The sequence below is a fragment of the Corvus kubaryi genome, unplaced genomic scaffold (assembly GCF_017639235.1).
Source record: "Corvus kubaryi isolate FWS band 111438036 unplaced genomic scaffold, C.kubaryi_AGA036_p1.0 split1-37296, whole genome shotgun sequence".
Classification (NCBI taxonomy): Eukaryota; Metazoa; Chordata; class Aves; order Passeriformes; family Corvidae; genus Corvus; species Corvus kubaryi.
In genome coordinates this window covers 19,822,501-19,849,473 of record NW_024582075.1, presented here as the reverse complement: position 1 = coordinate 19,849,473, position 26,973 = coordinate 19,822,501, and the positions used below count along the sequence as shown (strand labels likewise).

Below are 26,973 nucleotides of genomic sequence, written 5' to 3'. Positions count from 1 at the left end.
AGGGGTCATACAGAAGTAGGGTATCACTTTTCCAGGACAAACATCCTTGTTCTGTTTCCTGAAAATAAAGCACAACACAGTACAGAACAGGCACAGGAATGGGGTTGAGGTACCCCCATGACTCCACAAAGCCCATGTACATATGTGCCCCAGGACCTGGACACCCCATCAGCTGGCTCAACACTTGTCCATCTTCCCTCCATCTCTCTCTTCCTTTTCACCCTACCCTTTATCCAAACCCCACTTGTGTGTGCTAACTGGCCAATTTCCATGCTAAGTATGGAATTTTGAGGACCCTCTGTTGTCATTCTGTTCAACCACAAGCACCTATGAATCTTGGATGCTTCCTTCTAACTACAGATGGGACAACACAGCTTTCCAAACTCCCAGTGGAGCGTGACTGAGTCCAGTCTTAGTTCTGGACCTTGTTAGTGGTTTATGCGCAAAGGACTTGGCAGAACTTAATCATTGACTAGTTTAACATCTAGGATTTACTCAACAATCACTTAATTACAGGTCTGAGATGGCAACACTTATACTGTACTTGCTACAGGGTGTTTAAATCAATTTACAGGTGTGTGTGTGTGTATCTATAGATAGATAGATACATACAAAGATAAAGATCTCTGCTAAAGTTTCCCTTGAGTTCAGTGAAATACTCATATTGAATGCCTTTGCATTTCTGAAGGAGTGAGGGTTGAGCCTTAAGCAGTGTGGGGAGCTATCAGCCCAGGCCCCATCATCAGCTTTCGGCACTGGTCCTCTGAGTATCTCAAACTCTCAAGTTGGTGAGCTCTGGGAAGTGTTCCACTCAGAGGAGCCTGCTGTGGCCCAGGAAGGTTAAAAGGGCCTCACTTAGGAACATTTTTTTATAGGATTGCAAGATTATTGACTTTAGACATCAGTTAATCTTCATCCTCGCCATAAGTAATTACTGCAATTCTTCAAAAGTTCACTAATAATAATACTGTACCACTGGCTATGGTTCAGGTACGTAATGTTCCAAGACTATTGGGGATGGTTGATCATCTCTTGTGCCCCTCCTTGGTTAGGCATCAGAAGTTCCTGTTTATGGAGTGTTTCTGGTAAGCTCAAGGGGAGCTTAACTGTGCAGAATCATTAATCAAGGCAAAAACCTAATGAGATCATAGAGCAGCCTGTGGAGGAGGTAGAGGCCATGCATCACTGCAGGATATAAAGATGGATTAAGACTTAGGGGTGCCCAGTTGGGCACAAACTGGAATATAAGAAATTCTATTGAAACAAAAACCAGTTTAAATCAGAAGTGGTCAAATGCTGGATCAGGTTGCTCAGAGAGGTGGTGGAATCTCCACCCCTGAATATACTCAAACCTGCTGTAGGTGACTAGTGCCTGCATAAACAGGAGGAAATTTATATGGATTTTACTTGTAATTAGTGCTAAAAGCTCCTTGGCTATGAGTGAAGTACTACTTAAGAATAAGAATATAAAATGGTGAGTGTGGTTATTTATAGTGATAAAATACTTCTGTTTACCACTATATTCATGACTGGAAGATTACCAATGCAGTTATATACAGCATTGCTGAAAGCTTCCAGTTTAGAATCTTTTATCCTTTATCTTTTAATCCAGTTTTGATCCTTTTATTTCAAGAATGCAAGCTAAATATATATTGATCAGCTGAGGCTTGTGACCTTTAGTTTGTCTCCAATATTTGTTAAAGCCACCAAAATTGCTACAAATAGTTGTAGTATCAGGGCTGTCAGACCATTTTCAAACTTCATATCTTTAAGCCCTTTTAAATCATACATTTAAACTTACTGAAACTGTTCTCTTGCTTGAAAGTAAGACGCTACACTCTCCTACATTTGTTCTTTCCATTAATGCAGTCGTGGAAACAAAGGGGAGAAAGGCACAAGGTAGGGGGCAGGTGGAGAGTAGCTGCCCTTCTGGTTATCTTTCACCCCACACTCTGGTGGTGCATCCCCCACTCCTTTTCCAGGCCACACTGCGATCTGACAAGTTCTTGTTAGGCCTCAGCCATGACTGAACAGCACCGGGGCTCAGCTCCTCTTGAGCTTATCAGGAGCTAGCAAGCTCCTGTTTCCATAATAAACAGCCTTGGAAACTGTTTCTGTTGCCTGACGGCTGTAGCATTGTTGTGCTAACACTTTCAGAGGAAGTGCTGATCCAAACTGCGGGCAGGGTGAAACATTGTTATGACTGAAGCCCACTGTCTCTCGGCCCATAAACACAGGTCCAAAATGAGACCCCTTGAGCTCTCCTGAACTGCAGCAGGCTATGACCAGCAACCTCTCTCTCAGAGGGGCTTCTCAGAGCCAGCTAAATCTTGTTTGCTGTAGTCACAGGATTGCCGAACAATGAGGAGTCCTCGGCCGATATCCTCACTCCTTGAGGCCCAACCCTTCATCCACTGAGGAGACACAAAAGCATCCAAGCATCCAGAGTATTTTACTGCCTTTGAGGGGAATGTTTCACAGGTACCTTGCACTGATTCTTTGTCTGTGTGCACGTATGTATGCATATGCTACAGCAAATCTGGGAGAAATGCTGCTTTCTTAGATGTTTAAGTACCTTAGATATCTAAGTTAGGCCTGTAAGGTAAAGACATAAGCTAAGTTTAATGTTGTCCAGTGTTCTTTTGCTAAGTTGTTAAGCTATAAGTTAGGTTAAGTCCTGTTAAGTGTTATTCCTCTGCTAAATTGTTAAGTTATAAGTGAAGTTTAAGGTGTAAGTTAAGCACAGTTAAGTTGAATGCTGTTTGGCTTTTAGGCCATTTTCCTTTTTATCATTGCCCTTTCTATCCTTTTGTCACACACACCTAAACACACCCACCCCCACCCTTGATAGAAATGAACCAGGAACTGTTTCAATTGACTAATTTTGGTTTTTGGTTTGTTGCCTTGCTTTTTCCATATCATGCCTTAACTGTCTAGTAAGTAGTAGAGTGAACTTTGCTTTGTTGCGCTGCTGCATAATATTAAATCTGTTCCTTTCTGGTGCCCTTGCCAGTGATTTTTTAAGCAATCTCAAACACTCGTATGTAACTCACATGTTCCCAAGCCCATGATTCTGCAGGGGCAAGTATCAAACTTGGTGTTTAATTTCTAATGTCAGTCTGCAGTAGGATTCCAGCTGCAGCCTTCCAGCTCTTCTGCTTCCCCAGAAGTCAAATACAAATTAGCATGCCTTTAGTTATTAGTTGAATATTTAGTTATTACAGCAGGACATTGTGTGAGACAGTGGCTGTATTTTCCATCAGTGGGAATGTGAGCTAAATTAGGTACAACATACTTAAGCAAGGAAACTGCTACTGTAAAACCACCAAGAAGGTTTAGAGCCAATCCATAGCACATGAGCAAAGCATAAAAATTAAATCTCTTTATTTGGACAATGTTCAGCTGACCAAACATAAATAAAAAAATGTGAGCAGTTGTTTCTGGCTGAAGTTCCTCATCAGCTTGTGAGTATGTGGGGTCACTGTTCTGGAATGGCTGAAGGTTCCAAAGATCTTGTAAATTTGTGTAAAGTCCTCTTCTTTTGCAGGTGCCCATATCCAATGCTTGGTATCCAATTTAAACAAGTAGAATTGCATTAATACAGCCATCATTTTCCGGATTGTTAGTTACTTGGGCGTATTTCCCTAGGGAGAAAAGGGAATATATTGTGTACAAAACCTTGAAGTAGTTCATATGGATTAGATCTTTCTATATTTGCAAATTCAAACAGCAAGTCTCTAAAGTATAGGGACTCAAATGCATTTTGAAATCTAAATCTACCTTCTACTGAGCTGTAAACTTATGCTCTCAAAACATTATATTCAAGCTCTTTTTTATAAATGGACCATTTAGAGTTCTGAATAGATTAAAAAAAAAATTCTTAGGCTTCCTACTGTCCAAGTGAACCCCTCTGTTAAACGAAGTCAGTCTGATCCTATGAAGACCACAGAATCACAAAATATGCTGAGTTGGAAGGGATGCATCAGGATCATTGAGTCCAACTTCTGGCCCTGCACAGGACACCCCCAAGAATCACACCATGTGCCTGAAAGCATTGTTCAAATGCCTCATAAAATCTGTCAGGCTTGGTGTTGTGACTACTTCCCTTGGGAACCTGTTCCAGTGCTCAGCCGCAGTCTGGGTGAAGAACCTTTTCCTGATAGCCAACCTAAATCTCCCCTGACTCAGCTTCCTGCTGTTACCTCGAGTCCTGTCACTGGCCCTGAGAGTGAAGAGATCAGTGCCTGCCCCTCTGCTTCCCCTTGTGAGGATATTGAAGACCACAGTGAGGTCTCCCCTCTTGTCCAGGCTGAACAGACCAAGTGACCTCAGCTGCTCCTCCTACGGCTTCCCCTCCAGACCCTTCACCATCCTCGTGGCTCTCCTTTGGACACTCTCCAATAGCTTTGTATCTCTCCTATCCTGTGGCACCCAAAACTGCCCCAGCACTGGAGGTGAGGCCGCCCCAGAGCAGAGCAGAGCGGGACAATCCCCTCCCTTGCCCGGCTGGTGATGCTGTGCCTGATGCCCCCAGGACACAGGTGGCCCTCCTGGCTGCCAGGCACTGCTGACTCATGTTCAACTTGCCACTGACCAGGACCCACTGGTCCCTTTCCCGGGCACTGCTTTCCAGCCTATTGTTCCCCAGCCCATACACACAACCATGGCTGCCCCATCCCAGGTGCAAAATCTCAATCGTTCATGGTTCACATGGTTAGTCTTTACAGACTTGTGGCATTGCTCAATGTGATACACAGGCAAACAAGCTGAGTCTTTGTTCTGAATTTCATCTGATTTGATTTTGGAAGCGCGAATAAAAGCCTCAAATTAACACTTAAAGCTTGTATTTTTAGAGTTGCTATTAGCTGCTTCTGCTACAGCCCAAACCTAACTTTTAACAATGGATCAATTATTACTAGAGGCTGAGGTCTTAACAATACATGATGCAATGAAGACTAAAGACTTTAAAAAATAGTTCTGCAGTATAACTAGCTAAACTTACCCCAAATAACTTTGCCCCCTTGTGTCACAAGGCCAAGCTCACTCACGTTCACCTCAATGACGGTACCCTTAGTAATTACTCCCAGTTGTGTATACAAAGGAGATGATGGATTCTTTTTTACACCCAGGATAGGTAGGCAAAAAGTAGCTTTAAGTTCAGGATGAGTCACATGTGCCTTCTTGAAACGTAAGCCCTGTTTGATAAAGAGTGTTAGAATGAGTTAGTATTTACTTTAAGCTCTCACAACTGATATGCTTAAACATTTTGAGAATTATGTCCTCATCTTTATATGTTTAGAGATACTGGGAAGAATGAAACAACTTAAAATACAGAATGCCATCTGCCTACTGTAGATTGCCAGACTTATTTTAAAATCTGATTAATGACAAGATAAAGCTTTCCATGTATGTTTTCAGGATGTCAATTTTCAGTAGTAGCCCAAGAGTAATACTTGTTACCTTGGACAATTTCTGTTCCATGAAGAAAGTATGGCAAAATATGAAATACTCATCTCCTGTAGCACTTTTTATCTAGTGACCTGCACCTCATAGAGGGTACTTCACCATTATGTACCATAAATTTTTCTGTGTCAATAAAAATCTTTCCAAGGCTGCTGTGTAACATCATCGAACTAGTAGTGAAGTACAATCCAACAGGCAGCCTGCACAGTGACTGTTGATTCCTGTGAGGGAACAGGAATGGGTATTTGTATAAAAATAACACTATATCACTGAATCCAGCTCTTCTGCCTGTGCACTGCCAGGATGATAGAGCCCAGGCACTGTTCCTGCAGCTGTGTAAGTAAAGGTCAGGCTGGAGGCACAGCCTTTCCCTTGCATACAGTCCCGACTGTGCTTCAAGATTACCTAAGACAAAAGGAGGGAATTCAAAGTCCTAGAACAGAGTGGGCTTCTGCAGTTCAGAGAATCACAGCAGCTTGAAAAAGACACCTCCAGCTTTAAAAGCTATGCAAAGTACCTTTGATAAACATTTTCCCATGCTAATTTGAGAGCCTGTAGCTTTAACTTACTGGCATCATCTGAGTTACAGGAATAAAGGCAGGTATTTCAACACAGACTGTGACTACAGAGGCATCTCCCCACCCCCCATGCTATTAGAAGTTTATATTTTTGCAAGGGAACTAATAGGAATGTTCTACATAAGTAGTGATCAAGTACATTATCATACAAGAAAGTTTCCTCACCACAGAAAATCAAAGCAGTAAATCAAAAGAACTATCACTTAAATGTTCTTTAAGGCTCTAAAACATTACCATTGGTCGAATGAATCGCTCGTACTTAGGAGGCTTCCTAGTAAAGCCATCTCCAACAAAACAAACTTTTGTAACCATCCTCTTCCATGCCTTCTTCTTTCTCTTCCCTGTACGAATCACCTTTAAAACTTCTGTTTCTCCTTGTGCACGAACCTTTGGCACAGGAACCTCCCACTTCCCCTGGAAGGAGGGTAAAACAAAAAAAAGGTCAATATTCTTACATGTCACACAGTTAAATGAAAGGGGAAAAACCAAAGCATAAAATTAAGTTTCTGTAAGGCACAGGGGTAGACTATACTTGTTATGCAATTCATAGCCACTTATTTTGATTAGCACTTAAAAGTTACAAAAATCAAGATACAGCATATGCTGCATTGTCCTAAACTGTGCAGTTACCCAAGGTTTCATGCTTTAATTAGCCTTTGCTTGAAGGCTGTTAGGGAACCAGGCATCAGCAACACAAAGTGGTCATTGTTACACGTAACTGTAGGTATCTGAACTTTGATACATTTACTTACAGCTTTTTCTTTTCTTTTTTGTTTGATCATGTTAGACAGAACCTTGGCCCTGGACTGGCCCTCTCTGTCCAGCAGGTATGCTGGTACAGCTCCTTTGGGTGTCTTTTCGTCACTCTTCTGCTTTGTGTTTCTCTTCTCATGCATTTTAATGCTGCAAAGAAAGAAAACCAATATTAACAACACAAGAAAAAATACTTATTTTTAGATATATCCCTTTAATTTTTCTGTGTCAATAAAAATCTTTCCAAGGCTGCTGTGTAACACCATCAAACTAGTAGTGAAGTACAATCCAACAGGCAGCCTGCACAGTGACTGTTGATTCCTGTGCCTGCTCAAATTTTCCTTTAAGAGATATTTGTAAAGAATTATGTATTTATATTTAAGGAATAATACTAAATAATTTTCAAGGTAAACTACTATCTTCACCTAATCTTGTCACTTCCTACTAGGACAGGAACTCAAGAAAGACATGCACCTCTTTAAGGAACTTCTGAATGACCTAAAGTGAACACCAAGCACTTTGAGAGATAGTAGCTTTCCTCTCTGGCGACAAAAAATAACATTCTACTCCTCCTCTGAGATTTGATGCCAATGCTTACATATGTGAGGAATATGTGTTTGTAAAAGGGGCCAAGTTTTGTTAATTTTGAGGTCATTCACTGTGGGGAAGAAAAGACCCACAAACTAGTTAATAAACCCACTATCTTTAAAAGTAGCAGAGGAAAACAGCTATCTAGACTTTGAAACCAGCAAAAACAACGTGGTGAACAGGTATGACGTTCATTAGCAACTAATGAGACTGTTAACAGCTTTTATTTCAAGTTCTGGACAACAGGTAAAATTTACAGAAAATACTTCTATTTATCTATACTTGACAAGGTTATTTATCCTTGAAGAGAGGCCTCACCTTCTGCTCAAATACTGTGTACGCTACTGTATATTTTCTATTAACCATTAAAAAACGCCTGCTGCCTCTTGCTACAGTAACACGGCAGCTGATATAATGCTCCAAGGAAATGCATTCACTTTTTTTGTCACGATTACATTAGTCACGATTACTGCTCATCAACATTTCTCTCGGAGAGAACTAGCAGTGCAACTGTTAACATTCATTTAAGTTCTCATCCTCCTGCAGCCTGACTGCTATTTAAAATCGTAACATGTGACCCAAGTAATAACGAGCCATTTGTAACAATATCAACGTCTCGTCTCAGCCTTCAAGCGTCAGGATGACAGGACGGCATCAGAGAGGAAGCGGACACTCACGTCTTTTTCATCTGTATCTTCTCGGCATGCCGCTGCTTATGGTAGAGCTTCGCCTTCAGCCCGATCATTTTCTTGGCCTTGCGGGACCGCTCGTGCGCCTCCCGGCCCTCCTTCTTCCTCCGCTTCTCGTGGTAGTCCAGCCGGTAGCCATAGCGCTTGCGGTGGAGCTCGATGTGCTCGTTCTGCGGCTGTGGGCACAAAGGCAGCGCGGTCAGCGGGCACGGGCGCCCGCGGGGCGGGCACGGCGCCTCCGCCACACGCGGGGAGGCGGCGGCCCACCCAGCGGTACCCCTCACTGCGGGGTACCACCCACCCCGTCCCCGCCGTTTGCATCCCGCCGCCCCGGCCCCGTGTCCCGTGTCCCCAGCTCCCGTATCCCGCAGCCCCGGCTCCCACCATGTCGGCAGTCCCGCGGCCTCCTCCGCGGCGGAAAGAGCGGGCCTCTTGGGAAGCGGCCCCGGCTGGAAACTCTCGCCCGCGCCGCTTTGGTTCCTCCCGGCGGAGAGGCGGCGGTCCGCGCCCCCCGAGGGCTTCGCGGCTGGCTAGGCGAGACCGGGAAGAGGGGGAAAGACGGAGCGGGAGAGGCTGAAGAGGCGGTTTTTGCTGCCTGGTCTGTCAGGTCGTGGCAGGAGAGCGGAACGCGGGAGGGAGGTGAGGTGGCGGGGGAAGGGAGAAGCCGTTTGCTTTCCGGCGGCTGTGCCGACAGGGGCGGGGTCCCGGGCTGGGCCGTGGGGCCGGTCCGGGGGGCAGAGGGCGGCCCGGAGCCGGCGCAGAAACGCCGCCGGGGCTCGAAACGCGGCGGGGAAGGCGCTGTCGCTTTGCGGACCGCCACCGGGGATCGGCCCCTCGCGGGACTCGGCTGCGCTCGGCTTGGGGCTCGTCACGGGCAGCGTGAAGGCACCGCGCTCGTCCCGCTCCCCCGGTCAGCGCAGTGCGCTGACCGCCAGACCTGTGCGGCTCGCGAGATGAGGGAGGGGAGGTGAGCGTGTGCGCTGAGCCTCTTACCCTTCGCCGTGAAACTACTACGAAGCATAAAGTCACGGGAGCTGGACAGTGACGTCTCCTCAAATAACCAGAAGCCATCTGGGAATGCTTTTGAAGCTGCTGCACTTGGGCATTTTGTTGCAGTGTTTTTTGGCTATGCTTAAAAGGTCATAATACTTAGTATTTTCTGTTATTTCTGTCCTAAATAGGTACTTTGCCCTGCAATCCTTCCTCCTTCAAGACTAGAAAAGCTATTTGCACTTTGCTGCCCAGTAATCGATGCTCTGGAGCTTGTCTGAGAGTGAGTGTAAACTCTGATTTTTATTATTCTGCTTAACTGTTTCCTTGAGAAGTATATTATTTTCATGAGAAATATATTTAGTGTTTGTAGGCATGCATTTATGCTGTATTGTTAAGGCTTAATGACATTATTATTACAGATCTGACACTTGATTTAACCTGCAAAGCAATAACCTGAAAAATATTAACCTGATTTTCATTAAAAAAGAATGACATTTTATGATTGGGTTATGTCAAAGGAACATAGTTAACCTGTTTCCTGTCATAAACATTTTGTACAATGTTTACTTACCTTGCCAGGGAACAGCTTTAGAGACGGGAGCCAGAATGTTGAGAATTATGGGGAAATTTTCAGTGAATGTATTGAAGTCATCAAGTTTGTGCACTAAGGTAAACTTTCCCCCAATTTTGATACTTTGTGAGCAAAGGAAACACTTGGGTTATTCTGAGTAAACTTTTTTAGTTGGGGTGTTGGGTTTTGTGTGGTTTTTTTTTGTCTTTAACGGTTGGCCTCCAAACAATGCATACTTCATGTTGGAATGGGACTTAAGAATCGGGAGGTTGAATTTGTAATTTTTGTGTAAATTTTTTGACTACTTAACTCTTGTCGTTGTTAAATTATTTGCACAAATAATTAGATGTATTTCAAAAATTTTGGCTATTGGCAAAATACTTTGATGCTGCCATAGATTTTTACTGAACATCCCAAATATTATGGGGATTGAATCTGGTTTAAACCTCAGTGTAGGCATCATCTTCAAGCATCTGCTTCTAAATAGTTGGTGTTTTTACCTTATATGAGTACCTGCCAACAGTATCTGTTCTTGTAGGTATTTTTTTTAGTTAATTTTTCTACAGCTGCCAAAAATTTAGCTACAAAGTAACTAGTTGTAACAATAAACATTATGTATGATTCTTTTTTCTTTCAAGTACATGTATTTCAGAAGGACAAAAATGAGAATCATGAGTGTGACACAGCAAAACTGCAGTCTGAGAAACTACAGTTCTCCACCAGGTATAAGTTTATGTTGGTTCCTTAATAGTAAAGATTAATTTAAAAGTGAGTAAGAATAAAAAATACTGTCTATTTCTGTGTACTTTCTGTTTCATTGTACTCTTTTGGTCATTGTTTATTAGAATTTAGTGCATGAAACATAAATAGAGGACTTAAGTAGCTTAAGGACTGAAGAGTTTTGTGTTGCTGCTCTTTTCTCAGTACATTCATGGTATAAAGCTTTTAGAAAGCAATAATAAGAAAAGGTACACGTTATAAGAGGACAGGTCAGTTGTGAAGTGTGCTGGAACCCCTCATTAACAGTTCCTGTAAGATGCTTCTTTAATGTCTCTCTGGTGAGACAGATGATCTGTAGATGGTGAGGGAATGTTAGCTTAAATACTGTTGAATTCTGTTTGCCCTATCAAAGATGAACTAAAGTACTATGAGAGTTCCTGAAACACAACTTCAATAGATTGAGTGACTGGATTTGGGTTAGTTTCAAAAAATATTACCGTGACAACTTATTTTCCAGCTGAATTGTGTGAGAAAGAATATATCTTGCAAGAAAATAGCATTTAAAACTTCCCAGTCCCATATTTTCTCAACTCAGGTCAGCTTGCCTTTTATCACTGAAAATTATGCTGTATAGCTTCAAGGCTTAAAGGAGAAATAACTTTTCAAAAATGTTATATAATCACCAGTTCAGATGAATGTCAGCATTACAGTTGTCTTGAACTGAGGTATGCTTCTGCAGAGTAAGATATTACTGTGCTGATGATACTTTTCTGTATTGGCTTTTTCCTGTTCTTTCTAAATTACAGCTGTCTTTTGAAGTGTTTCTCTTTTTTTGAGGTGAGGAGAGGTTTATTTGAAATTGAGCATGTGTCTTTAGAAATGTGAGGTGGTAGAGATTACAGATTATCATGACTTGTGGCTCTGAATCTCTTTGTTTTAAATAAGGTTTTTAGAAGTTTTCTTAATATATTTCTACGTTGGGTTCTGTCTGAAAAGTTGTTGTTTCATTTTGTTTGTTTCCAGGAGATGTTAAGTCTCTGCATTCTGTCATTAATCCTCATATATCCAGGTACATCAAGCTAGTTTATTGTTTGGATGTAACTTCAGTCAGCAGTGTGATAAAGAATTGTAGGTTGTTGCCATGCCTGTCACATGTGCATGTTTAATTTAAAGTTAGTACTTGCTTACCTTTACCCTTGTGACATTTCAATATATAGTGCTTGCTGGTGGCACAGAGGTCTTGGGTTGTCTCTTGCTTGCACCATCATAAACAAAACTGGGCTGTTGGAGAAGCTCCAAAGCCATGGTTTTTGGTGGGAGCTGAAGAAGGGGGAAGGATGTCTTGGCAGCTAGACTGCTGCTGTGGGCAGGGCCGTGTGCTCTGTGTTCGTGGGAGCACTCTGCCACGTTAAGTGGGGGCAAGGCAATTAGGGGCTAAGCTGCCAAAGAAATGTCTTGGGGCTGAAGTTCCTTGGAAGGCTGCTGAGGGTAGGTAGGGGTGTACCTGAGGGTGAGGTCAAGCTAGTATTAATGGTGAGCATGGGGGCTGATGACAAGCCTGTGCTGCGCAGAGCAAGCGAAGCAGTTCTGGAAGCTACTGGTGAGCCACTTCAGAAAGGAAGAGTAGGCTGAACCAGATCAAGGACAACTTCATGGGAACTTGAGTGCTGTATTTGGGGTATAAATGCAACAGATTGTTTTGGGCACCAGGTCAGGGATTGGGATGGACAAGAGAGGGGAGGGGCTGCTTCTGTTTGTGGGGAGGGCAGATGGGTGAGGATGAGCCCAAGAAGTGGCCTTCCCTGAAGTGGGTCTTGGAAACCTTTTGCAACACTGTTCAGTACTACTGATTTGAAGAAAATCCACCATATGCCAGGATATTCATTCATTCATTCCTTCAGTGTTAGAATGTACGCTGTATCAGATATGCAGCAGAGGAATAATGCTATAAATCTGGTGTAGTATTCTTGGGAATATTAACCATTTATGCAAATAAGAATTATCACAGGATAAAAAAATTACCACACTAACCACAATGTTTTCACTTTATGTAGAATCCGAAACATTGGCATTATGGCTCATATTGATGCAGGCAAAACTACAACAACAGAGAGAATGCTGTATTATTCTGGATATATAAGAACACTTGGAGGTTAGAAATACTTTTTGTATTTCAGTAGGTTTAAGAAATTTAATAGAGTACAATTACATGCAGTACAGTTGCTGGTGGAATACCTCATGTAGAAGGCAGTTGTTCCAACACTGTGCTGCAATTTGGTTGAATTTTAATGCATATTCCTTTGTGTTCTAAGGCAGTGCTGCTTTGAGATACCAAAGGTTTGTATTTTTCTTTTACTTTTAGCACATTATGTTTTGTTTAACATTTAATTAGAGAATCTCCTTATTTTACTGATTGCTCATTGGCCATTCTGGTAAAGCAGTTTGTTGAGTTCTCTTTTGACCTGTGAAGAAACCAGAGTAAAAAAAAGTATCCATTTCTTTTGAAAGCCATAGTGCAGGAAGAATTCCTTGCTACACCGACTTTAATAGAATTCTTCCAAGATTGAAATGGTCACAGCAGCCTCTGTCTGTGTTTCTTTTTGACCTCTTAAATTTTATACCCTGTTCTCTACTGTGTATGACTGATAGAATATGTTAGGCTTGTGAAGTGGTTGAACTTGCATCCTGCTAATTTAAAAATGTGGAACTGCTTCTCTTGTTATTAAAAATTAAGCAAAACCCAACCTCTTACTTGGTGGTTTGTTTGTTTGTACTTTACTTTTGATTTAATTACCTTGTGATTACCAAATTATAAAATGTCAGTCACATTCCACACAGTGAGGGCAGCCAGATTTTTAAAAGCTGTAGTTTGTTCATGATTTTGGACTTTAAGATGCTTATGGTGTTACTAGAATTAAGAACAACAACAAAGTTCTTGGAATTGCTTGTCTTTCACTTGTAGTGCACTTGTTCCTTGGAAAGGGAGCCTGGGTAAATTACCTGACACTACAATATTTTTAAAAAAGCTAATTTTCATAGCTTATACATCTGTATTTGTAAAAGGGACTGTATTTCTAACTCTCTCTTGACATCTGTATTCAATGGCAATTTCAGATTTTGAATTGATTACCTACCCAATCCTGCTTTCTGTTTACAGATGTTGATGATGGAGACACGGTGACAGATTTTATGGCACAAGAGCGAGAACGTGGTATTACCATTCAGTCTGCTGCTGTTACATTTGACTGGAAGGACTACAGAATCAATCTGATTGACACCCCAGGTACTGCTTTTTAGCTGTATTCATATTATTAAGGGAGAGTGGGTGAGGTGGAGTGTCACAGGGTGTCTTAAATATGGTGCAAAATTTAATTGGTTTAATTGCATCAGTAAAAATGCCTAAACTAAGCTCTGTTCAGCTTTAGATATTTATTGTTTGCTGATTCCAAAACTAGCTTATATAAAGAAAGTTCAGATGTTTCCACATTAAGTTGTTCTCACTGTTATAATTCTCATTTCAAAGAGCATGTATATTTCCCTGCAAGTAAAGAAAAAGTTGTTTTGACATAATTTGAAAGAAAAAAATGGTTTACATGTGTAATGACCTGTTGATGTTGCCTGTTTGAATTATGATGGTATAAAAGGAAAATTGGTTTTTAGGTCACGTGGACTTTACAGTGGAAGTTGAGCGTTGTTTGAGAGTCCTGGATGGAGCAGTAGCAGTGTTTGATGCTTCAGCTGGTGTTGAGGTAAAATCAACTGTTAGATTCTTTTGTGTGTGCGTGAAGTCTGTCATGGGAAAGGGGAGAGATTTTCTCAAATCCTTTGTGTTTGATTAGTCTGTCAGTTCCCCACGAAAGATGAGATCCCTGTGCCCAGTCAGTCTGTCAGTGTCCCATTATGGGGATCTGGGGACCCTTCACTGAACGGTCCGCTGGATCAGAGTGTGGTTCAACTACCTTGTTCAGGTTCATGTGCAAACAGAAAGACACCCTCCTGGGGTGTCCTTAATTGGTCTGTTGGTGCCTCAGGGAAGACCCAGGAACACATGCCAACAGCGTAAGAGAAACCCCTTCCTGGTCCTCCACAGCCAAGTACATTACCTGCTGCCAGCAACTGTTAGCCCCCTAAAAGGACTCAGACTTAACAGTTCATGGAATAACATTCCTCATTAAGAGAATCGAAAACTGTGACAGATTAAGGTTTGAAGGCTTCTGGTGATAGCATCTGGCTGCAAAAATGTGTTCAATGCAATATACTAAGCAGCTCTAATCTCTAACCAGAGCTAGCGTGATGTAGTCATTCCGCGTGCGTAGAGTACGGTTCTAACCCAATCGGTGTCGCTCTGGGAGAGAAGACAAGTTCAGTCCATCAGGACTGATCTCAGAAGTTTTCAGAAGTCTCTAACTTCTCCCCATTTTTAATTTACTTTTATACTATTTTTGTGTTTAGGTGGAGCTTGAGTGACTGTAGTCATGCATCATGTTCAGTGGGGGTGGTCGTACCTTGTAGGTGGGTAATGTCAGGGTTACATCTGAGATGACCTTTGAGATGGAGGTGTATGTCTGTGATCTTGCCACAGTTCCTAGTTCAACAGCAAGAAATCTTATTTTTTTCTCCCTTGGTTGACAGCTGCTATGTGGTTTATCAGCTACAAAGTACCATTGAGTTCCCCCTCTTGCAAGGATTTCAGCAGAGCCTGGACACAGTGTCTCCACTCTGCTCCCCCTCAGCATATATTGTGTGTGGGAAGTCAGGCATGCTGATTGCATCCTATCTGGGGAGTAGCAACTGCATTTCACCCTGTAATTTCCACGCTGCTATAAATTCTGTTAGAGCATGAATGCACCTTCCCAGTTTTCTCTGATTTTACCTCCAGTCACCCCCAGTCATTTTCCCACAGTGTCTTAATAACTTAAATAAGACTGAAATAATGTACAGAGATTTCGTTCTGTATTCTCTCTCTTGATGCTTTTATCAAAATTCAGCTTCAGGAAGCTGAGAATTTCATTTTAAATCCTGTAATGCACAGGAATTTCCATGGTAATAAACAGCAAATAAGTGGGATTACAATTAGAAGTTTGGCATGTTTTTGTTGTTTTGTTGTTGTTGATTGTTACAAATTGATTGTTGTTGTTACAAATGGTGATTGAGGTGAATGCTTCTGACTAGCTCCATAAATGGAAAGAAATTAATATCTGTCAATTTCTCATTTTCAGGTTTCATGTAGAAAATAGGTAATTTTCTGCCAGATTTTCTCCCTCCCCAATGGCCTTTTTAACATAGTGCAGAAAAGATGGAGGCAGGCTAGAACTGGACTTTTTATAGCATAAGACATTTCAGTAGTTCAGTCCTGTAGAAAATTACATGTGAAATCTCTCTTGCATGGGACATACTTTTTCCCTGGATGAGGGATGAGAGAACTCTTAATCACTGTAAATCACATTATTTGACTTTCTACTGGAAAACATTTAGTTGCCATTAAATATGAACCTGAACTGAGCGATAGCCTCCACCCCCAACAACAAAACAATTAGATCTGCTTGTTTTTTTCTAAAACTCTGTAGCAAATTCTTGGATTATTCCATGTATTGGTAAGAGACTATTTCTGAATCTGAACTCATTTTTCTATATACCTGCTTTAACTTTCAACTAAAAAGAAATGTCTCAGCAGTGCACAAATTACTATCAAAACCACAGCAGTTTTTAGTGTTGTATATGTAGCCACAGAAATGCCTGCCTATGTGTGCCTAAGTAATTTGGCAATAAAGCATAAAGTTGCTTCATTACTGAGTTTTTCCCATATATGCCCCCCGTAATGCTTAGTTTCTCTCCATATTCCCTTGCCACTATGCCTGCTTGCTCTTAATGCAGGAAAGGGAATGATAACAGCTGAGACAAGATGAGACAAAGCTGCTTGTGAAGTTCATCTGTGTTGCTAGATATGGGATTGTCACAATACACAGCACAGTTCCCTTCTCTTCTCCAGACTCAGACCTTCAGTGGTGTTGGGGAGCATATAGTTCAGCTGTTGGCACTAATGCTTCCATTTTGTCTTTTGTCTTTTGCTTTAGGCACAAACTCTGACAGTCTGGAGACAAGCAGACAAACACCAGATACCACGAATTTGCTTTTTAAACAAGATGGACAAAAACAGGGCAAGGTATTTAGGCAGTTATTTTAATCATTGCTAAAAAGCTTGTAAGAGAATGTCTAGCATTTTCCTGTTAAGCGCAGAGCAACCCAATTATGTTAATACTTACTATATACTTCTTTGATTATGCAAATGCATATTTTTGTGTAATTACAGGAGTAATTTTTGCAGTAAATAGGGAATGGTTGACCTATTGTCACTAATGTCATAACTTTTTGTGTAACTTAGTATCTGTTTTTTTTCTGTAGTTTTATGTATGCTGTTGAGAGCATCAAACAAAAGTTGAAGACGAAACCTTTGCTATTACAGGTAAGATTAGAAATTAAATACTTACTTCCTTTCTTTTGATGGGAACTCCTTTCTTAATTTTTTGCAGCTGTCTGAAGTTTTTGTTCTATTTGCAGTGGCCCATTGGGGAAGCCAAGAGCTTTAGAGGACTGGTTGATGTTGTGACTAAGGAGCAAATAATTTGGAAACCTACTTCTGATTTGGATGATGGAAAAAATTTTGAGCGAAAGCCACTGCAGGAGACTGATGATCCAAACCTGTTCCAAGAAGTCCAGGATGCAAGAAATACCTTAATAGAACAAGTAAAGTTCTAAAGTAAATACATAATATATTTGAAACCATTACTTAGAGCAGTAGAAAAAATAGACTGAGAGGGACGTCTGGAGGTGTCAGGTTAAGTGACCTGCTCAAAGCAGGGCTGACTTCAGCATTAGATCAACTTGTTCAGGCTTGTTCAGTTGAGTTTTCAAGTCAAAGGACGATGATTCTCTGTAGGCAGCCTGTCCCAGTGCTCATTTCTTTATGTCCAATGGGAATTTATGTCCAGTGTTGCAAGCTGAGACAGCCATGCTGGTGCTTTCCTTGTGTACCTCTGAGGAGAATCTGGTTCTGTTTTCCCTGAAGTAGGCCCACTACCACTATTTCAAATAGTAAGAGACAGTATTTGCATCCTCCTTTAGCCTCTCCAAGCCAGACAACCCCATCTCTCTGGGCCTCTAGCTGCTCTCCAGCCCCACTAGCGGTTTTCCAATGGAGTTCGTACAATTTGTCAGTCTCTTCTGTTCTGGGGAAGCTCAAAACAGACAGTACTTGTACTGTCTTAGATGCCAAAAGGTATTTGGTATGCGAAGCCTGACAGGTGTGACTTAGAACCTGCGGGGTATCCATACACTTCTAAAGTGACAGCTAGAAGCTGGATGGGATGTTGCAGGCTGGTCAAAATAGCACTAAATACTGTGTTAGAAGCAGCTCAATCCAATCATAAATAGATTTTTATTGGTAGGGCTGCCTTCCACACAACTTTGAATAACATTGTGAAAGTGCATAAACAGATTGATGCTAGCTTTCTGTTTCCTTTGAAACTGGAGAGATCTGTTTTATATTGCTCTGAGTTCAGTAGAACATATGCACAATCTGGTTTTCAAACTTACTAGGTTTTAAATGGTTGTATTAATACTCAGCCTTTTATCTTAAGAAATATATTGTCAGATAAAAAGGTTTGTAAGAACAGTGTTGGTTTTTTCCCCTTTATTTTCTGGGCCCTTCCTGAAGGAGGAAGAGGTGGAGCAGTAGTGTGATAATTGAGATAACCTTGTGTTCATAAACTATTTTTCAAAATGCTTTCTATGCTGTTAATATTCCTTATCAGAAACACTATAAAATGTAGCATTTTGAATACTGGCCCTTTTGCGCACTTTCCTTTCACTTAATTAAATGAATTATTTCCTTTATCTCTCATGTTTTAACTATTAACTTGATAAGATTTCTAATTGCTCATCAAGGGTTTATTTCAGAGTTTGGCCAATTGGTGTTGTAGCCAATAGAGGGGGCAAAGTGCCTTCCTGTGCTTAGGTGTCCTGAGTCTGTGACAGTGCAGGGGTGTACGTGAAACACTGTTTAAGGAGTTAAGTTACATGTCGAGATAACTGGTACAATTTGGAAACAGATACGTGCTCTTGGACCTACAAATCCTTGACATGAAGAAGGTCAAAATGCCCTGAAGCTTGTCTGTTTTTTTCCAGCTGAGTGTCTGTTGGCTTGCAAAGGTTACTTGCTGCTTACTTCAGGCTTCACCATGTTTGCAGGACTGAAGTACATCAGTTAAACCCTCTATGGCTGGAGGTTTTTTTCCATTTCAGGGACAAGTACAAGCATTCTCTCTCCCACAGATGTTTTGCTTGACAGCAGCTTTATAAGTGGATTTTAATGTTTTTTTCCCCCCATCCGTTCTTGAAGCCTTCATTTCCATAATTTTATGTGATTTGGATTTATAATTGCTGATGTCTTTAAAGGCTTTGTTCCTGCTCTGTTTAGCTATATATCCTAAGTAAGATTTGTGACTTGTATATGAAACTGCTATATGCCAAATAATAAAGAACGATTCTGTTGAAGGTTGCAGATCTGGATGATGAATTTGCTGAACTGGTTCTAGGAGAACATAGTGAAAATTTTGACTTAATATCAGCTGACAAGGTATTTTTTACAAGTGTTTACTATCTCTTATTCTGAGGTTTTGGGTTATTCTTCCTTTGGCTCATGCAAATTATGATTTTGCAGTTTGATCAACAAAAAATAGATCACACCAGCTTCTGTAGTGAATTAACAGTTGTGTGAATTTAGAATAGAATGTATTCTGGCTTAGTATGAATGTTATAAAAATGCACTGTGATTCTTCAGTGTGCTAGGCATAATTTTAAAAGTTGGGTACATTTGTTCAGGAAGTTGGGGTTTTCTTTTTTTTTTGAAAATTACTGCTGCAAAAGAGTTTAGGGAAAGGTGGATGGAACTTTCAGGTGGACTCAGTGCAGTTTGTGACTGAGCTGCTGATTCTCACAAAAGTAGCATCTCAACTATTTTGAAATAGTTGGATCTTTAGACACTGCATGTTGATAGCACTGAGGTACAACATACTGAATTAAAATGACTGTTAGAACAAGAACAGCAGCAGATCTATATGAAATGTTTAGAAATCTTAAAACCAGTGTCTTCTGTTTTAACATCTAAATGTTCAGGTTTATGGTTTGGAGCTTGTTAAAAGCAGTGAAAGGAGTTTGGATCAGTGATGTATTTACAGACATACTTTTTAGATTTTGGGGATTGGTTAGCAGTATCTGATACCTGGAGCAACTTAAGGCTAAATTGTAATTCATGCATTAACAGAAAATAATTCTTTTTTTGCAGTTGCAGTCTGCTATCCGCAGAATCACGCTAGCTCAGAAGGCTGTCCCTGTCCTCTGTGGCAGTGCACTGAAGAACAAAGGGGTGCAGCCATTACTGGATGCTATTACTCTGTACTTGCCCGCACCTAATGAGCGTTCATATGAGTTTCTGTAAGTATGGGTAGAAGAGGAGATTCAGAAGTAAGAAAACACAAAAGGAGAAAATTAGATAGATTAACAAAGCATTCATAGTCTTTAAAAATGTTTACCCTCTTTAGTTATTAAATAGCAGTGGAGATGTGTGGACAGAAAAATACACTTGAGTACTGAACCTGCTTTGATTAGTTCTACTGGAACTGGATGCATTTATCTCCAGCTGTCAAACTTGCACTTCAGAATTTTTAAGTATTTTTTTAATCTGAGGATTTTATAAAAATGTGGTCTAGGGATCCTTTTTAGTATTGACTGAATCACATGATATCATACATGTCCTGTTGGAGGTGGAACTGCTTAGATTATTATTTATTGGTACAAATTATGGTTTTTGAAAGTCTGCCTCCATTAACATTACAGTAAGAAACATATCACCTCTTAAATGAGTGGAAATTTAGGTAAATGTGGGTTTGAGTGGATTAATCCTACAAGTATGCTTTTTGTTGTGCTTTTCATTTTGCAGACAGTGGTACAAGGATGATCTGTGTGCCCTGGCATTCAAAGTTCTTCATGATAAATGTCGTGGACCACTAGTTTTTGTTCGTGTTTACTCAGGTTCATTGAAACCTCAGTCAGCTGTATATAATATTAACAAAAGTTGCACGTGAGTAAGAGAGGGGTGTGGTTCAGTGTAGCACTGGAATGTCTGTTAAAGTCCTCAATAACAGAGAATTTTATTTTTAGAGAGAGAATGAGCCGGCTGCTCCTGCCTTTTGCTGATCAGCAAATTGAAATACCATCACTAATGCCTGGCAACATTGCCCTGACTGTTGGGTTAAAACAGGTAATGAAAAATATTGATACCGTAAGGGAGCTTGTTTCACTAGAGTGCTTTCTATTTCTATGGCACTCTGTCTCAGATCTGTTCTTGATTACGGTGACATATGTAAACTTGCTTTATTTGAAGTATGTTCAGATGTACTTCCTCCTAAAATTAAATACCACAGTGTACAAATATCAGTAATTGACCTGGAAACTGCAGTGCTGATCGGAAAGGACTGAAAGCTGAAGTTGTATTTTGTTAGGGTTTGAGCTTGTATTAATAGTGTAACTCTTAAAATGCAGTGTAATGCCACAGAGACCTCCTGTGGGAATGGAGAATAATGTTCCGAATCAATTACCCAAAAGAAACAGTTTTAAGTTACAGAAGTTTGTTTCATGCTTGCTTCTATTAGTTTATTAATTAATTTCTTACTGTCTGAATAGGCTGCATGAATCTCATTTGCACAGATCTTCTAAAATGTTACCAGCTTCGGCATATATTTTGGGTTTACGGTTTTTGGTTTTTTATTTCACATCACTTCCTCTGTTGATCTGTAGAGTGCCACTGGAGATACCATAGTGTCATCAAAGGCTTCAGCTGTTGCTGCAGCACGCCGAGCCAGGAGGGATGCTGGGGAAAAGAAGACGTCTGTGAGTGGTGTAGACAGTCTTCTGCTGGCAGGTGTTGAGATCCCTGAGCCTGTCTTCTTCTGTACTATTGAACCTCCTTCAATGGCCAGACAACAAGGTACAATGCAGCCACCTAGTTGGATGAATGAGTTGCACAAACTTAACGGCCAGTGATCTATCTAGTATGGTTCTTTCTGGTGTTTGGCACTGATGGTATACTTTAGATCATGGTTGTCCATATCCTTTGCTATTTCTATGTCAAGCAGGACTGGTACTGCTACTTTTCTAGTTTTTGGGTCTAGAAAAGTAGTAGTTCATCATTTAGAAATGGAGAGGTGGAGGCACTCAGAATTCTGAGTTTTGCTGCAGTCACACTGGTGGGCTGTACCTACTGTCCCGAGTACAAATAATCTTGAAACATGGGGGGGTTTTTCAGTTGGCACTCGCAGTTTTACTCTAGAAAGTCTTCATATACCAAGACTTCTGTGTGTCTCGTTAGGGTTCATCCTTGCATCCCTACTTAAGACCTGTAATCTTACTGTCTTTCCCAACAGTCTGTACCAGAGGGCTTGGTTATTTGACTCTTTTTGGAAATACCCTTTAAATTCTCTATCTTCATTCTAACAAAGCTGAGCTTGTTTGGGGGTGAAGAGGAGGAGGTATAACTACCAGTGTACTGTGATGGAATGGAGCAAGGTAGAAAACAGATTTGAAGAAACGTGTCTGCAGGCTGAGCCACTGGGTTGTAGGGTGTTACTGATTTTGTGATGTTTGGATGTTTTAGTTTGCTTTTGTTTGTTTGTTCACTTTTGTTGCTTTTTTCTCCCTAAGACTGTGAGGTAGATAAATGCAGTCTCGGCTCTTGGTTCATCATCCTGCTGCTTTCCTCAGCAGTTAAGATAATGGGGAATCAGAAGAAAAAAATAACCCTGTACAAAAAACTATGTACATTTTCATTTGAATGATTTCATGTCTAACTCATCTTGAAATATTTAAGTAAATCATGTAACAGTTGACATTTTTTTATCTGTACAAAAGGACCATACTTTTACTGACTTTGTGAATAATTTGTAGGTTGCAGTCTGTCTTCATAGGAGCACAAAATGTCACTCTGTAAATAGTATATATAATAATTAAATTACTCTGTAGCACACTTAATTTGTGGAATAAAATCAGAAGTTGCAGATTACTTGTATTTTGACCTGACTGTTTGCCAAAATCTATGCTCCTCTAGTATCCTTTTGATTGTTTTGAGGAAATAAAGTGATATTTAGGCACTTACTATGATTATCAAATTACTGAATTCACTTCAGATATAATGTTTGATATTTCTGTACAGACTTGGATAATGCATTGAGCTGCCTTCAGCGTGAAGATCCAAGTCTAAAAGTGAAGCCAGATCCTGACACAGGACAAGTAAGATGAATCTTCTATTGCTCATCTTATAACATTATTTTAGAATGTCAAAACCACACTTTAGTTAGTTCATTTGCATATTGAGATTTTTCTTCAATAAAAAGGACTCTCTAAATGTTTCTGTGATACATGTACAAGGTTCTGTGAAACTAAAATGGAGTCTTGGACACTTGTGCTTTACAGAACAGAGGGAGTCACCCTATGCTCTGCATGTTTTTGACAATTCTGTATTTAAAAAGGTTTGAATTACGTAGTCTTTAAGGTTAGGTAAGATTATCTTTTTTACAGTGGTCACAGTACTGGTAACAACCCTCACTTAAATGGTGGCTATGTTGGATGACTTAAAGCATTGTGTTTCTCTAGGGTCCTTAGAATTAGAAGTATTTATAAGAGACAAAAGCATGCAAATCCTTGCTTAAAGAATTTGTATTAAAACCTGAGTTTTGCATGTTTTTCCACTTCTCTGCTATCCTCTCACCAGACTATCCTCTGTGGCATGGGAGAACTACACATAGAAATCATTCATGACCGAATCAAACGTGAATATGGAATTGAGACTTACTTGGGACCTCTTCAAATAGCATACCGAGAAACCATCTTAAATGCTGCCCAAGCTACGGGTAAAATAAGCGAATGGAAGGAACATCTTGTTTCTGGTTTTGTAGCTTGATTTACTTTAAATAATAAATGAGTAACTTTCAGATGAATTTTATGGGTTTTTTTTTCTTCCCCTGCAGATGTATTGGACAAAACAGTAGGAGATAAACGACACTTTGTTACTGCAGAGGTAGAGGTAAGGCCCAGGTCAGGAGAAGGAGCAACAACAAAACCCATCATCAGCTATGCTGAGAGTGTCAGTGAAGTGCTACCCAAAGAACTCCAAGGAGCTATAGAAAATGGAATCACAAATTCATGCATTCAAGGTAAAGGAAGTCCTATGACAGCTATACTGGTCTAATATTTTTGTAAGAAGCAATTCTCTAGAAGGAAAATCTGCTTGGTAGCTTGGAAACTAAAAGATAGTACATACTAACATCTGTGTAAGGTACAAAGGAAAATTACAAAATGTCTTCAACTACAAAAATTGCCAAACGCCTTTTTCTCTACGCCAGGAATGGAAGGCAGAATGCCTTTGGCTTGCTTTTAAGGTTGATGTCATCTCAGTCAGTCAACAGTGAGCTTGGAGTTGTTTTGGTTTATTTTTTAATCTGGTATAAGAGATGAGGCCTCTTGATGACATCACATAAACCATAGTGATGTAACAGAAATGCTTTCATAGGCCAGCATGTATTACACTTCTATTACTGTTACTAATGCATTTTTTTGATTTTTAAATATGTTAAAATCATGACTTTTCAGTAAAAAGCCTTATCTAATTGCAAAGTCTGCATTTTCTAAAGGACTAAAAGTATCCTTGACATTTGATTAAAAACAGAAAGTCTTAAGTAACTTGTGAGCAAAAAACTGCCTTACAGTAAAATCAATAGGTAGTGGATTGACAAAGGAGAATTTTTCTGTAAGGAGCAGCATGAAGTGATTTTTCAATGTTGTTTTGTGGAATTGGAAAGCATCTCCCATCTTTGGCTGTGGAGTGACTCTTAACCATGTGGTTTCTTTGTGCTCCTTGAAGACACTTCAGAACTGTGCTGTCTCCAGCCTAAAATATATGCCATTAAGTGCTTTAAAAAAATAAAAATACCTGGCCATGTTCTCTGTAAAAAAAAGTGATGCTTTTTTTCTCAGATGTGGTTCAGGCCTCACATCTAGTCTAATACAGTTTGGTCTGGTTGAGAGTCCTGGGTTGGAGGGAGGCAATGTGCGTAGAATACTAGTTTATCCTTTATGGAATTGAGTTACCCCTGGAGTTTTGGTCATGTGTTAGTACCAGGCATTGCTCTGATAATATTGTGTTCAAAAGGAAAATATAGAAAATATTCTGGCTTCTGGGTAACAAAAGTTCTCCCTACTTTTTCAAATGATGGCTTTTTCAACAGACTAGTTTTAGATAATATAATGTATTTAAAAGTAACTTTTTGGCAATGGTTGTCTGGATGAGTATATTCAGGAGCTTCTTGAAAATTATCTGTCCTTTGATAAAGTGAGTAAGAAAGTATGAGTCTGCATTCCTTTGTCTCTTTTGGCGAAGTTAGGTAATGACAAAACCTCAAAATGAGGGACGTGACCAGTAGCCACACCTCTGGGGGGAGGACAGGGAAGGAGAGAGCAAAGAGGAAAGTGAGAAGCTTCAAATTAATTCTGAAGAATTTTTGCATGTGTCTTAATACTCTGAAAAACAAATGAACTTCTTTCTCTTTCCTTTTACCTCTTCTCCCTGGCCCTGCCCAGGACCTTTGCTTGGATTCCCAGTTCAAGATATAGATGTGACAGTGCAATCACTGACAGTGCATCCGGACACCTCACACACAATGGTATCAGCCTGTGTCTCCCGTTGCATGCAAAAGGTACAGTGAAACTGTAAGCTGCTGTGGAACACAGCAGTATGATCTACTGCTGGGAGAATATATGTGTATCAATACCTGGTCATTGTTCCTCTCTGCATGCCCTTGTAATGCCCTTGCTGGGGACTTTATAGCTTTTAAAAGTAGAGAGTTTGAGACAGCTTTAGTGATATAAGTACTTATGTCAATTTTATTTAAAAAAACCCATACGAATACATCAGTAACTTCCTACCTTTCTATGTAGGCTTTGAAAAAAGCTGGTATACAAATACTGGAGCCCCTGATGAACCTAGAAATCACAGTAAGTGAAGATCATCTCAGTGCAGCACTTGCTGATCTTGCACAGAGGAGAGGCAATATTCAGGAAATCCAGTCTCGTCAAGATAACAGAGTTGTGGTTGCTGCTGTTCCACTAGCAGAAATGATGGTATGTGATTACCTTACCAATTGCAAAACTGATCTTTTTTATATGCTTTAAAAAAATTTGGCTTCAGTTTACTTTTCATTTTGTTATGGATAAGTAAATTTAGAATGGATTTTTTAAATTGTATTTTAATTCCTGAAGGTCAGAAGGAGTGCCCACAAATTGAGTAGCTTTTTTATGCCCAATTCAGATTGCTAAACCACCACATATTCAGCTGTAAGTTGAGAAGTAGTAGATACTACTAAAATAGGTTTTACAGAGAACAGTTTTTTAAAAAGATTATTATTGACTCATGCATGTATTGCAATTATAATACAGTAATACTGAAAAGTTAACTTACTAGTACACTGCAGTGTACTTCTGACACTCTTTTTCTCTCTGTGGTCTAAGCAGCTTTCTATGCTAACTTATCTGCCCCTTATCCTAAATTGAGTGATGTGTGTTCTCCATTCTGTCCAGGGCTACTCCACTGTTTTGCGTTCTCTAACATCAGGCTCAGCAACCTTCACATTGGAGCTTGCCAGTTATCAAGCCCTGAGCAGTCAGGAGCAAAGTGCACTTCTTCACAGGAGGATGGGGCTGGTGTGATCTTTAGGAACGGTATTTTCTATCCTCCTGTTAAATATTTTCGTATGTACACCAGTGTGTTTGTCTGGGATGAACTGGTAATGGTGAATAATGAGTTAGCAGCTGTATGAACAGACTGTTTTAACTGTCCAGGGAGGAAGGTTCAAGAGGCTCTGTTCTGCTGGCACAACCTCGTGATTGTAAAGCAAGGATGCAACCACAAGTTGCTGGTTTGCAAATTCTTATCTTGCGGCCATCTGTAATGAGAAGTGATGCAAATCCTCTTCATAGAAATGAGCACTAAGTCCACGTTAATGTGCCACTGGGACTGTTTTCTTAATCTAGTAAATAAAATTTGTAAAGTTTTTGTCTGTCAGTGAAATAACTTTACAGTTTTGGCACTCTCTATCTTGATTTGTTTTTGGCTGTACAAAAGGATATTGTTAATAAGCACTTTACACTGTACAACTTACCAGTATTACTTTTACTGGTAGAAACCAGTTATGAACCAGAGTTCAGGGCTAGGTATAATTTCTACCTGAGTTTCCATTAGCAAACAAGTGAAATGGATAATTCTGCAAATCAAGTAAGATCCATGCAAGAAAAATACAAGAAAGGCAGTTGTCCCAGGACAGTAACTCCTACCTACCATCCTGAAGTAGGTTGAGAAAGGATTTGTTTGTTTACCTTTAGGAATGAGTGAATTAAGCTGTAATGTTCTGATGTGCTATAGATTGCAAGTATCTGGTTTACCTAGAAAAGTGGCAAGTGATACTTTGAAATAAAGAAGATTGTTTGCTCCTTACTTAAATAGTGTCTTAGCTTT

General features: G+C 40.2%; 2 protein-coding genes across 5 annotated transcripts; one reads left to right on the top strand and one right to left on the bottom strand.

Annotated features, from left to right (window-relative positions):
• Positions 1-3,367: 3,367 nt before the first annotated feature.
• On the bottom strand, positions 3,368-8,542 carry NSA2 (NSA2 ribosome biogenesis factor). Its single transcript, XM_042012883.1, has 6 exons — positions 8,456-8,542; positions 8,060-8,247; positions 6,794-6,944; positions 6,276-6,455; positions 5,003-5,195; positions 3,368-3,644 (listed from the first exon to the last, which is right to left on the bottom strand). The coding sequence occupies exons 1-6, from the start codon at positions 8,456-8,458 to the stop codon at positions 3,577-3,579; spliced, it is 783 nt and encodes a 260-aa protein (XP_041868817.1). The 5' UTR covers positions 8,459-8,542; the 3' UTR covers positions 3,368-3,576.
• Positions 8,543-8,631: 89 nt separating this feature from the next.
• GFM2 (GTP dependent ribosome recycling factor mitochondrial 2) lies at positions 8,632-26,952 on the top strand. 4 transcript variants are annotated; one of them, XM_042012874.1, is made up of 22 exons: positions 8,632-8,710; positions 9,253-9,344; positions 9,644-9,733; positions 10,274-10,358; positions 11,379-11,424; positions 12,410-12,507; positions 13,513-13,638; positions 14,016-14,104; positions 16,430-16,518; positions 16,758-16,818; positions 16,914-17,099; positions 18,910-18,990; positions 19,699-19,847; positions 20,353-20,493; positions 20,574-20,673; positions 21,210-21,399; positions 22,621-22,697; positions 23,179-23,317; positions 23,435-23,620; positions 25,044-25,159; positions 25,401-25,583; positions 26,040-26,952. In XM_042012874.1, the coding sequence occupies exons 3-22, from the start codon at positions 9,671-9,673 to the stop codon at positions 26,166-26,168; spliced, it is 2,334 nt and encodes a 777-aa protein (XP_041868808.1). In that variant the 5' UTR covers positions 8,632-8,710; positions 9,253-9,344; positions 9,644-9,670; the 3' UTR covers positions 26,169-26,952. The 4 variants fall into 4 exon arrangements, with proteins under 4 accessions (XP_041868808.1, XP_041868807.1, XP_041868810.1 ...); XM_042012873.1 differs by lacking the exon at positions 8,632-8,710 and adding an exon at positions 8,765-9,038; XM_042012876.1 differs by lacking the exons at positions 8,632-8,710; positions 18,910-18,990 and adding an exon at positions 8,765-9,038.
• Positions 26,953-26,973: the final 21 nt, after the last annotated feature.